This window comes from Plectropomus leopardus, chromosome 9, assembly GCF_008729295.1.
Source record: "Plectropomus leopardus isolate mb chromosome 9, YSFRI_Pleo_2.0, whole genome shotgun sequence".
Taxonomy (NCBI): domain Eukaryota; kingdom Metazoa; phylum Chordata; class Actinopteri; order Perciformes; family Serranidae; genus Plectropomus; species Plectropomus leopardus.
In genome coordinates, this window is record NC_056471.1 from 15,236,097 (window position 1) to 15,249,173 (window position 13,077).

Consider the following 13,077-nt stretch of genomic DNA (forward strand, 5'->3'; position numbering starts at 1 on the left):
AATCAACTTGGAAAATACACTATAAATTGACTACGTTACCGGACGGGCCCCCTCACTTCAACCCGTCTGCTTTCAGTCATTCTCAGAGCTGTGCTTGCTTTCCCTTTTGTTGGTTCTGCATAAGCTCTCCACTCACCCACGCTGAAACCAACATTTTTCACTTGAATCCTTTAGCTGTCCTGAGCCAGTTGAGGGTAACTGAGCATTCATTCCTTCACTTGGTTAAACGAAAATTACCTTCATAGCCTCTGTCTCTCTCTCTTCCATCCAACAACCACAGCTTTTAGCTGCCACTGTGTATGAACTAAACTCTGGGAGGCAGAAAGTTAATTTTGAGAAACATAAACTGCCTCAAGCGAGGAGCACAACTATTGTTTGGTGAGGCCGGCAAACTGCCCATGAACCCGCCGCGGTGCCATATCTGTTTCAGGGGTGCACTGTGACACAGTTGTGGTAGGAGAGTGGGAGAATGGTGGGCGTGCTGGAGAACTTTGTGGCCGCTGTCTTACACAAAACAGATGAGACCAGGAGTAGAGTTGCTATTCTGGGAGCTTTTAGGTAAGCCACAGCTCACTGGCAAACCCGGAAGAATGAGAATATGGATTTGCTGCAGTTTACTGCGTAGACCCTTTCCCCTTAATATGTGCGTATAAATGTATATTCACACACAGAATACACACAATCTGTCACACCCTGCAGCTGACCCCTGCCAGGTCAACGCAATGGGGGTAACAGCAGCACCTGATGACTGAGGTGTTTTACGTAACTGCATTCTTTGTGGTGTAACCTTAGTTAGAGGGTGACGGCTGTGGGCTTGTATGATTGCATTGTTTGGTGAGTGTTTGGTGAGTGTGGCAAGTGAGTGTACATTTGTGTGTACATGTGCTGATGCATCAGGAGAAGCTCTTACCGGCTCACCGGCAGGGCCACGTGGGCCATCCTTGCCTGTGTTCCCAGGGGGGCCTCGGGGACCGGGGGGACCTGGAGGACCGGGAGGACCAGCGGGTCCAGCCTGGCCTTGGTCACCCTGAGGAAAAAAACCCAGAAAAAAACAGAAGAATGAAGGAAAAAAAATGTAATAAAAATATGTTTTTTAGCAATGAAAAATCAAAACAATTATTTATAGTTCTTGGTCTTGGATAGCCTATGGTCTATGTTTCTCTGTATCAAAACCAAATCAGAATCATCGAGGGTGGGCAAAAACTCAAAACCTATTTCTGAAACTGACAGCAAATTTATTTCTTTGCCACTTGGGGGCAGCAGAAACAAGCACAAAGCACAACACTGAAATTTAATTACCATCTAAGTTCTAAAGCTATTATCAAACAGTCACATATTTACACATTCAGCAGACAGGATGCAACATTCACATTCACTTGGAGTCATTTTTGTATCCATCCAAGTCCAATATTGACTCTTCTTTTGTATATGTTTGTGGTCTCCACTAACTCCTGATAGAAAAACCTGTTTGTAGCTGCAAAACTCTATTAGCTAGTTGGTAAGAGTTTCTGTCTGTGGTTATGTGCAAATAGGCTCATTTTAAGCCAAACCATGACGTTTTTTTCTAGATCTAACCATATACTTTTGTTGCCTAAACAGAAATAAACTTAAAGATACTACATATATTTAACAAGTGGAAACTGTATGTTTCCTTTAAAGAGTTTAATGTGAAAAGACAGTGCATGTAAAGAGTGTGAATTGACACGCCATCCCTAAAAGTCCAAAACTGATGCTGGAGGGTACCTACTAGGGTCATAGTTTGATGCGTAGGGCCTGTGACTAGGCGTCGGTATTTGATGATTTGGGAATGAGAATGTGTTGTCACATAGTAGATGGAGAGTTCAAAAGTGACAACACAAAAATGACTGGGGTTGGCCAATAGCAGTCCTAATGTGGTGAGTCAGACTGATACTTAATCACAAAGTGAAACACACCCACGCCGACACATGCAGTCTCACAGATGGGAAATTGTTAATTGAGAACAACATCATCTGTTGAATATTTATGCATCAAAAAACAAAAACAAGACTGTCACCTCCTATTTAAGATACTTTTATCACTGGTTTTACATCTAACTGGGGACGCGTCTCTTCATGATGACTGCCACAATCATGCCAAAGAAAAACCATAAATGCCCTAAAAGTCTCGCTCACTACTTAAGGGGATGTAGGCCCAGTGATGTCTCTATGGTCACATGGTGACACTTCCTCCGCACCCTCTCATCTCTACAGACGTGGTACATTAGGGTTTGCTTTGTTGTGGCAAGCAACGAGGCACAGCAAGCCCTTTCATGAAAATTATATTAACAAGACCTCCAAATAAAAGAGTAAAACTTATTTCCGTGCGCTGATAATTATTATGTCTCTATTAAGATCAGGCTTGAACTAAACTGTCACCAACAAAGCTCCTCTATTCTCCATGTAATGGAAAGCACACATTTCTTGAGGCTTTCTGAAATGTGTGTGATTCATCATCCAAGATGTTTTCTGATTATTTTGGATGCTTTAGAACTTTTACAAAAAAATTCTCATAATAAGTCATGCTAATACAACTAAACAAGCCAGCACACACAAGGTAATTATGAAAAAAAAAAGATCAAACATGAAATCAATGAGATGCAACATGATTAAGAAAAGTCCAAAAAGTACTGAAGAAGGGAGTTGCACGGCTGATGAGAACATGGAGAACACATGGTTGGTTAAAGTTGTTAAAAGTGCACACATGCCTTAGTTGTGGTCTACCTTCAGAAAGCGTCTCTGAAAGCTACTGGACTGCTCTCCAGAGAGAAAGCCATGGTCATATCTGGGGAAAACCATCTGAGATAGAAAGGGACAAAAAGTAGGAAGACAGCAGAAATGGAAAAAGATGAGAGGACATGGAGCATGTTGGAGGAAAGGAAAGAGAAAGGCGGAAGAGATAAATGAGTAAAGAAATCCATAGTTAATGAGAGTAAGAGACTGCAGATGAGACGGACCAAGAGGGAAATAAGTGCTGTGGGAAAAACGGATGAGAGTTCAGCAGCCTCTGAAGCTGTAAGCCAAAAGAGAAAGCTTGAGAGGAGTGCTCTGCTCCTCTATCTGAAGGGACAGTGACAGATCAGCAGCCTGACAGAGAGCGGAGACTGCTGGGAGCATTAGGGAACAGTTCGCTCAGAGGGACAAACCTTGACGGTGAGAATCTGATTACTGTGCAGACCTGCATATGTGCTGTAGTTAGGAGGACCCTGAAGAGGAAGTGACAAAAGTAAAAGTGAGCAACTTTCTGTAGCAAACAACTGTGGTTGAAATGGGATCAAAATTTAAATTGCCTAATTTGACAAGATATACCTATATATTTATGAATGAACAAAAACACATCATCTGCAAATAGTTTCAGTAAAACTGCAAACTAAGACCCAGTATCTGTCCCCTTTGCCCTTTCAGAAACTGTATCCTGGGTCTCTCACTCAAACATGCATTTAATTGTGTGTGTGTGTGTGTGTGTTCCATTTAATGTCTTCCCATCCTTCTCTTTGCGACCAAACCAAACAGAGGTGGCTTGGCTCTTTCCAGCCGACAGACAGCAACTGTGATGATTGTCTGTCGAGCTGAAAAGAGGAGAGTTTGTCTGCCGCCACAGAGTGGCTCGGAGTGCTGTGCTGCTTCTCTGGTTGAGTTGCCTCCAAAAACACATGGAAGGAAGGACAGAGAGAAGATCTAAGAGAGGAGGGCGGAAGAACAGCAGGGGGATAGTAGGGAGAGAAAGAAGGGGAGATGCGAGCCTGCTCATGAGGTTTCCGTTAACAGGCTGCGGTGAGTGCTGGATGGCTGAGGGTTTTCCAACACCGCAGACCCCTCCGTCTCCTCTGTCTTTGCCTATACACCCCTCTTTCCCCACTGTCACATTCACTCATTCACACCGTTCCCACCATGGAGACCACATACACATATGCTCCTTAAACATCTCATAAGAAACTAGGCTGTTTCACAGTGGGCTTCCCCTTTACCTCGTTCTCATCAGACCTAAGGCCGATACGAAGACAAACAGCCATTCAACCTCAGAGCCCCGTCTACCCATGGCCTTTTTGTAGTTGCTCTGGGGGGAGGCAAGAGAGGCTTTGGCTGGAGATGAAACTCTCGTCGTGGCTTGTCTTTCAACACAGCTGCCAGACAAACCTAAACATGCAGTGACAATGTCCTGCATATGGATGTGACTATGTGCTGGGGAATCATCTTTATGCCATTCAATAAAAGTTGCTTTGGAGAAAGATGCAGCACTAAACATGACCTTTTGTCTTGATGGTTCCTTGGCATCTGATTGTGTTTAACACCCGGCCAGATTCTGCCTGACAAACACACTGAAAATGATGGATTGACAGGAAGTCACAGATTGACAAAGATTCATCGCAACTTCCTGTTTTTTTCTGATCCTCTCGTAGAGTTCAGAGGTGAATCAGCGTACAGTGAGGAGATCAGGACAAGGTGATGACAGAGCTTATGTACTGATGACATTCTCCCACTGCTCCACCTTTTATCTGCTCAACCTCAGTGGATTTTGGTTCATAGCGGTTAAGAAAATCATGTTTTAAACATTCAGAGACCAACAGTTTTTCATTTGCTGACCTATCTAGCCATATCTATGAAAATGTACCCCAGTGCCAAACCTCATTCACAAATACAGTAGTTTTAGAAGCTGCAGGGTTTGTTTTGAACCAAGTCTGTGTCTCTAAGCAATGCTCTGAGGTTTTAAGGCTGCAGACTTATCCAAAGACATCCGAGCTCCAGACGCCTCATCCAAATGCAATATTTACCATTTGGAAGAACTATGTAATGCAGAGTGCCAAAAATATTTAATTCTTGCATAAACTATTACCTCAAAATCTGAGGGGATAAGCTAGGAAATCAAATGACTCATGTCTTGATAGAAATCAGGAATTCCTGTAATGTTTCTGAGCCGCATCATAAATATTGTTCTGCTGAGCAGCCCTGTCAAATTTACACTCCATTTGTGCGCTGCTATAAAACAACAGGCATTCAGTCTCATTCCAGTATACATAACACACACTGTTATGCAAATACTGTCAGGCTCCAACTCTTAGAAGATTTATGACTACACATCTATTTCTAATTTTTATTCTAAACCTCATTTGTTGGATATTTTCTAAAGAACGTCAGTAATAATAATGACAAGCAGCAAGTGGCCACAAAAGCCTTTTTAAGAGGAACATTTGTCGTTTTTATAAATACTTTATGTGTGAGTATTTTGAAAGTTTAAGTGGCTCCCAGTCAGATTTATGGTCCTCATAAGACAGGTCACTGCCAATATGGCAATTATTGGCCAACAATTTGTATATATCATAGCCCTTTGAAACTAATGGTTATGAAACAATTTTTTGTCAGTTAAAATATTTATAATCCTCTGCTATCCACATGAATGTTTCTTAATATGTTTCTTAACATATTCTGGTATATGTAAATGTATCAGGCTTTAAAGGTCCAGAGTGTAGACTTCAGGGGATATATTGGTAGAAATGGAATACAACATACATAACTATGTTTTTTTTTTTTTAATTTATATTCACCTGGTATAAGGAATATTTTTTGTTAGCATAGATTGAGGTTTATCCACATATGGAGTGGGTCTTCTTCCACAGTGTCCGCCATGTTTTTTCTATAGTAGCCCAGAATGGACAAAGAAAAGCTCCACATAGGGTCCTTCATATTTTTGCCTCTGCCACCATAGTTCTAGGACTTTTTGTAAGTTTTCCTGTGAAAGTAATGCACCTGAATTAGTACATATTCCAAATATTTTGAAAGGTTGCGATCACATGACCAATGCAGTGACTGGACTTTGGAATTGATCAGTTATTGCAGATTATGGAGAAAACTCACTGACAAAAATATAAAAATAACACTATTTTGATCTTTGGTTTTAAATCCCGAACAATATATACATTAGCTCAGCACCTATTTTTTTGCAAGTGAGGAAGCATTTTTTTTAACCTGATATTATATTCTTACTGTAATCAAGCTAGGAAAACAACATTCAGGATTCATGGGGTACATGACTTCTTCAAGGAATCCATGTAAAGCACAGGGGGCTTATTTTCAAACCACAGCGAATGAAACAGGAGATAATTACATAGATCTCATGGAGAAAGGAATGATATCATATGAAAAGACAACACTGACAACATGGACCAGATGCAGAGCGAGGTTACTCCGTGACATAAAAAAAAACAGTTCGGTTGAGACTAGAAGGCAGCTTTGGCACACCGCCCCAACCATTGGGTTTTTGATGGTGACGTTTAAGTTTTTCCATCGTTCTTTAATATCATCATTTTTCATCCTTGGCTTTAGAGATGTGGGCAACTCAAACCTCATCACAGGAGCCGGACTGTGTTGTTGCTGGGGAAGCTGCGCAGAGTAAACACACTTTTCTTATGAATTATTAAAAGTCTTGAGTGTTGAATGTTATGTGGGTGGAACAAAACATGATAAAACTTGTATTAAGAAGTGTTTTCACTTTTGTGTGTTTGCACGTGCGCATCGTCCCCCCTAGCAAGATAGCAAGGAAATGATGAGTAGTTTCTCAGATGTTACAAAAAATCCTCTCTTTCTCTTTGATTTCTAGTATGTGATGGTCTGTTACCCTGTCTGGTCTGGGTTTGAATCTCAGCCCTGCTTCTGAAAGCTGCATATGTTCTCTGTGTTGGCGTAGATTTCCTGCAGTCCTAAGACACTGATCAGTCAGTTGCACATCAATGTGAAATAAAAGTATGATTTCATCTGTGCATGTATGGGTGCAGATTATTGTTATCTATGAACAGAGTCAAGTTAACTGCACTGCTGAAAATTGCTTTATGTTTACTGTACAAACATGAGAGTTGTATCAATGTTTTCATTTAAATCTCTGCAAAAAAGTGAAAATATGTACCACCCAATATGATGAACTTTTCCAAAAAAGTAATGGCTTTTTTTCATGCAGACAAAGGTATGCATTGTGTACATTTTTACAACTTTAATTAGATATAACAGGACCTTTTGGAGGACCTGTTGTTTAAAGGGACAGTTGCCCCAAAAATGAAACATACATATTTCTCCTTTTACTTGTTGTGCTATTTTTCAGTCTTGATTGTTTTGGTTTGAGTTGATTGGTTGGAGTTTTGGTTAGTGTTGGACATATCAGCAGTAGAGATGTCTGCCTTCTCTCCAAAATAATGTAACTAGATGGTACTTGGCTTGTGTTGCTCGAAGTGCCAAAAAAATAAGTTTGAAAAATTCAACATCAGTGTCTCTTTAAAGAAATCATGACCTGCTTAAAAGATAATCCACAGACTGAGCAACTTTACAAAAGAGCTATTTTCTTTCAAACAAACCACACCCACCAACCATATTGTGCAGATGAAGGTGTGCATCAGCTGCTAGCTCACATAGCATCACCCTTTTTTCTGTGGTGTGATATGGCTGACAGCTCACAACAAGGTCTGTGGATTATCTTGAGTAACCATGTCATGATTTCTGGAAAGAGACATTGTTGTTGAGTTTTTCAAATGCATTTTTGGCGCTTTGAGCATCACAAGTGCCATCTAGTTCCATTATATTCGAGAGAAGGCAGACATCTCCACTACCTCCACAACTCAGGTCAAAACGATCTAGATTGATGAATAGCACTACAGGTAAGAGGTTAAATATGTATTTTTAAATTTTTGGGTGAACTATCCCTTTAATGTTTGGTTCTTTCAGTATAAAATGCAGAGGGAAGGATCTGAATTCGTGCCCAAGCCTTTTTCTTAAATTTCAAAAGAAAATTCACTTCTTAAAATGACTGAATGGAAAGCACAGTGTCCTCTGACCTTTAAAGGGAGTGAAAATTTAAGACTGATAGAGACAGAGGAAAATAGAAAAGAAAAAGAGGACTGGAAGGAAGATTTAAATGGAGGCTAATTTGAAATAGCAAAGATCTGCTGAGGAACAAAACACAATCAAAGGAAGGGTCTTTTCAGCTGGGTCAGCTTAAACCTGAAAAATAGCCTCTAAAAGGCAAGAAAACAGAAGAAAACAGTTCCAGCTTCTTAGGCAAAAGACAGAGAACTTGACTTACCCTTGGCCCAATGTCTCCTTGGTCACCCTGGGAGAAAAACAGGAAAATAACAATTGTCAGCACTTATTACCACTGTATATGCACACAGGGCAGGCATGCAACAGAAAACTGCTACTGAAGAGCAGCCGTGACAGACAGGCTTAAACACTTATACTTGTGTACGGGAAAGAAGCGACTCAAAGGTCATCTGTTCCCAAACCAGCTCAGGAAGTCGACATTTATTGCATAAATCATTTGATGCCCACAATTGGAATCATCTGACGGGATGCGATGGAAGTAAAAGAGGGTGTGCACGTGCTGGGGACTGTTGATGAGGATTTGGAGTTCATGTTCTCATCACAGAGCTAGTGGCATGATTACATGAAAGGAGCCAATTTTCCAAACCCCAGCATCATCCGTCATTTGCAATCCTCCGCTCATCAGCCTGAATGCTGCTCCGACAGATGCTGTTTACTGCAGTTGTTCTTGTGGTTGCCCTTATCTGGGCAATTTTCGCTTGAGTGCAAAAACGTACACACACACACACACACAAAGCTACCCATTGGTGCATGCGCACAAATGACCACAGGCACCAGCCCTCCACTGTCAGCTCATACGGTCGTTCACATCTCAGACTGGGCAGAGGTTCACAGAGTGGGAAAACATCTGGCTATCATCGAGCCCCACGGAAGGCCTGTAAACCTGTTCAGTGCTTCGACGTGAGAATGTGTGGAGACATACGAGCTCCTACATAACTACATGTAATCTATGGCTGGTTTGATGGGCGTGCAGTGAAAACGTGGGAGGGCACTGCAGAAGAACACCTGTTAGAGTTGTGTGTAAGTGTGTGTGCCTGCATTAGAGTTTCTCTGAAGCTGCCCGCCTGAAAATTAATGTGAGAAATCCCTTCATACAGTGCATTGACTTGTCTAGCAAGGTTGTTGAAATCCATATTGAAGCATACCTTTTCTCCCTTGGGTCCGGCTGGTCCCTGCAGGAGAGAGGAGATAATCAGAGACAGTTGGTCAGGATAAATCAGTTATCAAATGAGCAGCGTACATCACTGTGCAGTACATCTTCAACTGGCCGCTAGCACAGAGCATTCAATCAAAAGGTGAGGTGAGGCAGTAATACCGCTTAATGCAGCTGTGCCATCGAGACTGCTTAATCACAGTGCTAAAGGCACACTTCTTCACTGCTTGTGGGAATGTAATGTGGTCAAAATCAGACAATACAGCAATAAAATTTGCACCTTATGCAACCGGTCCAGCAATTTCAAAAAGTCAGAAAACCAATTAGCAAGAAACAACAACAAAAAAAAAATAGAACACACAAACAACAAAAGCCACAAAAGCAAAAATTGCAACAACAGCACCTAAAACAAACAAACAAACAAACATAGATAAAACAAAAAATAGATAAGGAGTATCTATTTTTTTGTTTTATTGTATTTGTATGTTATATCTGCTATATCTGAAAAAACCCTTTAAAAATAATGTTAAAAAAGAGACTGCTCAGTCACAACATGTCCAAGCATATTTCACAATAAGAGGACCATGTGACATGGGTTTTCAGCTGGAATTTCTTTTAAGATTTGTGAGATAAAAACATGTTTTAGACGTGGAATGCTAGAAATGCTAACCAAAAACACAGGGTCTAACAAAAAGCCTATGCACGCGTGTGTAGTATGTGAGATGCTGACACACTGTGACACTGTGTCGGGCAGTTTGACATCGTCTCATGAACACCAGGCCCACAAGCGAGCTAATCCCTGCCAGTTGGGCTGAGTTGTGCCCACGTCCATGTCTCCGTCATTCTGTCTCAGTGGCACAAGGACCCAAAGTGTGGTGGCACCACAAACCCGCAGACTGACAGAGAGGACGACATGGAAAGCTGCCACCAACTCTGATCTCAGCCACCATCTCTCTAAAAGTGACTCCAGTCAGCAGATCTTACCTCCTACAGCCCAGTCTCCCCTTTTTCATGCCTCTGATCTCTAAACTGTCTATTTTTTGACTCATCCCACATTGAATTTCACACACTGATTTCACCCTGATTCTGCCTTTATTCGGTCTCTAAATCTGCCATGCGATCTGCCGTGAAGCCCCCCTCTCTGATTTGTTCCCCCTGTCCTCACGTCCTCTCTGTCTGGCAGACATTTTGTCTGGATTGGAGTGTTTAGGAGTTCGGGGGGCTGGTGCAGTTTGTTAATGTGAGTGGCCACATGATGACAGGCAGCAGCTTATCTCCTGCTCTGCTCTCTCCTTCTGTTCAGAGAGAGAGGAGACGGAGGGGGAAGTGACAACGCAGCCGCGACTGCTTCTGTAGGTGTGCAATTATCAGCTTAAGTGCAGCCCCTTTAATCTCCTGGTTCTCTTGGCTGGAGACTCAAGTACAAACTCATGCAGTGTGACCAAACATTGATTAAATCAAGTTAAATTTATTTTAAATTTGAGTCAAGATCCCAAAGTTCATAAAGAGGCCAAGAGTTGTGAATATAGAAGTTTGGAACAAATGTATTTGATTCAGTTGTGTAGCCATAAAAAGATAGTCCTGTGTTTGAGTTTGTTACAGCGTATTACTTTTTTTTTTTTTTTTTTTTAAAAAAAAAAAAAAACACCTTTAAGTAGGCTACTTAAAGAAGAAACTGGAGGAAAAAATGTTAAGGATTAAGTGTCAGTTACGCCAATGGGGTAGGTCTGAAAGTTTCACCCTAATATTTTTTATTTCTTACAAATATTAACTTTTAGTTTTATGCTGATAATTATATCTGTAATCTATGGAGCCCCCAGAGGTTCACAGCGAGATTTTGTTTGATTTTAGTTTGTTTTTTGTTTTGTTTTTTGCGTGGTGATATTTTGTGATGTCTCAGAATACCTTTTCATTCCCTTGCAATAGTTTTGCTTCAGTGTATAAGGTTAAAACAGCAGCAATAGATTACAAACCTTTTGGTTATAGTATAAAAACATGAAAATTTAAAAAGTTTTATATAAAAGCTTACATAGTGGTAGCGGAAAAACAAAGACTTTAAGATAGATTTTTTATAGCCTTAAAGATCTCATCTTAAATTAAACTCTTTTTTTGCAATGCTGCTACATAACCTGCCTTTTCATGCCAGTAGTATCAGTTAGCATGTTGCATATACATTATTTCTGTGATTTCTGTCACCAAACAAATGCTTGTTTCTGTGTCTCACCATGTGCAGCTGCGTCATTATTGCTGCATCTGTAACATCAGCCCATGAGCATGCAGTGTCAATAAATGAGCCCTGATATTAGCCACTGTGACCTTAGAACATATTTAAATTTACTTTCACCAATTTTATAACCATACCTATTTAGCAGTAGTACTACATCAGCATGCTTATTGTCTAATTCAAAGTAAAATTCACTAAGCTGATCTGCACGGGGGCGTTGTGCTGGGAGCAGCTGAGCAGAAAGATGTCTGGCTCAGAAGGAATGGAAGAAGAAAATTATTTACAATTTCATTCTTAACTTAAAGACTTTTATCATTTATGTAATTTTAAAAGTGGGCAAAAAAGTCTTAGCATAAGATCAACATACTAGAAGTTTAGTAGAGCTTTTAAACTAAACTATATCCATGAAAACTCAGTAAACTGCATTCACTTATGACCAGACAATTGATCTAAAACAAAAAGCCATTTTCTTTGCCAAAAGAATTGCTGTCGTTTTTGTTCAGTTGTTATCTTTGTGTTTTTAAGTTTATGGTCCTTGAACTCACTTTTCTCTTGTCAGTATTCCTTTAAACTTGATTTATAGGCGAACCCCCTGTCTTGTGGTCATCATCCATCAACAAATCAAACTGCTTTTATCCTTTATTTGCGTGTTTTCATCTCTCCTCAACATCCCTTGAGTACTGGGGCAACTGTGGTCACAAGGTCTATGTCACACCTGCTGGGGTTTTATGGCAGACCCTCAGCGATGGGGAAGTCCTCTTAAAGGACAGACCCAGCTTGAGGTCTCCTTTTGCAGGAAACAACATCTTAATGGTGTTTACAGAGGAACTATTCAAACAGCTCTCGTTTTACATTTCAGAAGATGATTCGTCCTTCTCATAGGCAAAGAGGACCGGGGGGGGGGGGGTACTTTAATGACTTTTTAAAGAGCCTCTGTAGAGGTTATAAACTCTATTCTCTCTCTTACTTTCCCACTGGTGTGTAACCCATTCGCTCTGCTTCGCCCGTTTCCACGCTACACCTGGGCGTGTCTGGCGGTGTGGCAGGGTTTCTGAGGAAGGGTGATGGATGGGACTCAGAGGTGAAGTGCAAAGGGGGTTTCAGCACACGGTTCAGTTGAGCCATGAGTCCCCCGTGGCTGTGAGCCCTGGGATGACTTAAGAGGTGGAACAAGAAACAAGGTGGCTACCGTGGGCTTTTTCACTCTGCTGCAACGCTCCCTCAGGAACAGTAAAGATGATTGATGAAGTTTTGCAAACCATCACCTGTCTTACAGGCCAAATACCTAACTGAATTCACAAAAAATCTTTGAGAATGAATTGCTTCAGTGTAATTGATATGTGTTATTAAAAAACTCAAACAAGACAGGTGTGTTATGGTGTACCTGGCTTCCCTTGGGACCTGGAAAACCCTGAGAGGAGAAAAAACAAAGTGAAAATTAAACTATTGTCAGTCATGTGAAGCGAGTTTTATAGATTTGATTCTGGGAATACTCACTGGTTTTCCATCCAAGCCAAGAGGACCCTGTTGAAGGACAGATAAAAAATACGTTATGAAAAGACAACAAGACTGTCCAGTACTGTACTCAACCTTTTCATCTAACTCTCTACAAGAAAGCCAACAAACATATTTCTAAAAATATTAAACAATTCCTTTAAAGAGTGGCTTCAAAACGTCTGCTGTGAATGAAGAATATGATTAAGACATTATTTGTTTTAAATCCATTAACAAAACTATCTTCCCCATCAAAATATGATAAACCGGCTCCTATTTATTAGTTTTGTAATGATGTTTTAGTCTTGTCTCCGTAACGCTCAGCA

General features: G+C 40.8%; 1 protein-coding gene across 7 annotated transcripts in view; it reads right to left on the reverse strand.

Annotated features, from left to right (window-relative positions):
* col23a1a (collagen type XXIII alpha 1 chain a) overlaps positions 1-13,077 on the reverse strand; it is a 146,574-nt gene that overhangs the window by 13,013 nt on the left and 120,484 nt on the right. For all 7 annotated transcript variants that reach the window (XM_042493729.1, XM_042493728.1, XM_042493731.1 and 4 more), the window contains 6 exons: positions 12,755-12,781; positions 12,642-12,668; positions 9,026-9,052; positions 8,083-8,109; positions 3,164-3,223; positions 911-1,027 (listed from right to left, as the gene is read on the reverse strand). In XM_042493729.1, coding sequence (XP_042349663.1) covers positions 911-1,027; positions 3,164-3,223; positions 8,083-8,109; positions 9,026-9,052; positions 12,642-12,668; positions 12,755-12,781 — 285 coding nt within the window. The remainder of the gene's footprint in view (positions 1-910; positions 1,028-3,163; positions 3,224-8,082; positions 8,110-9,025; positions 9,053-12,641; positions 12,669-12,754; positions 12,782-13,077) is intronic.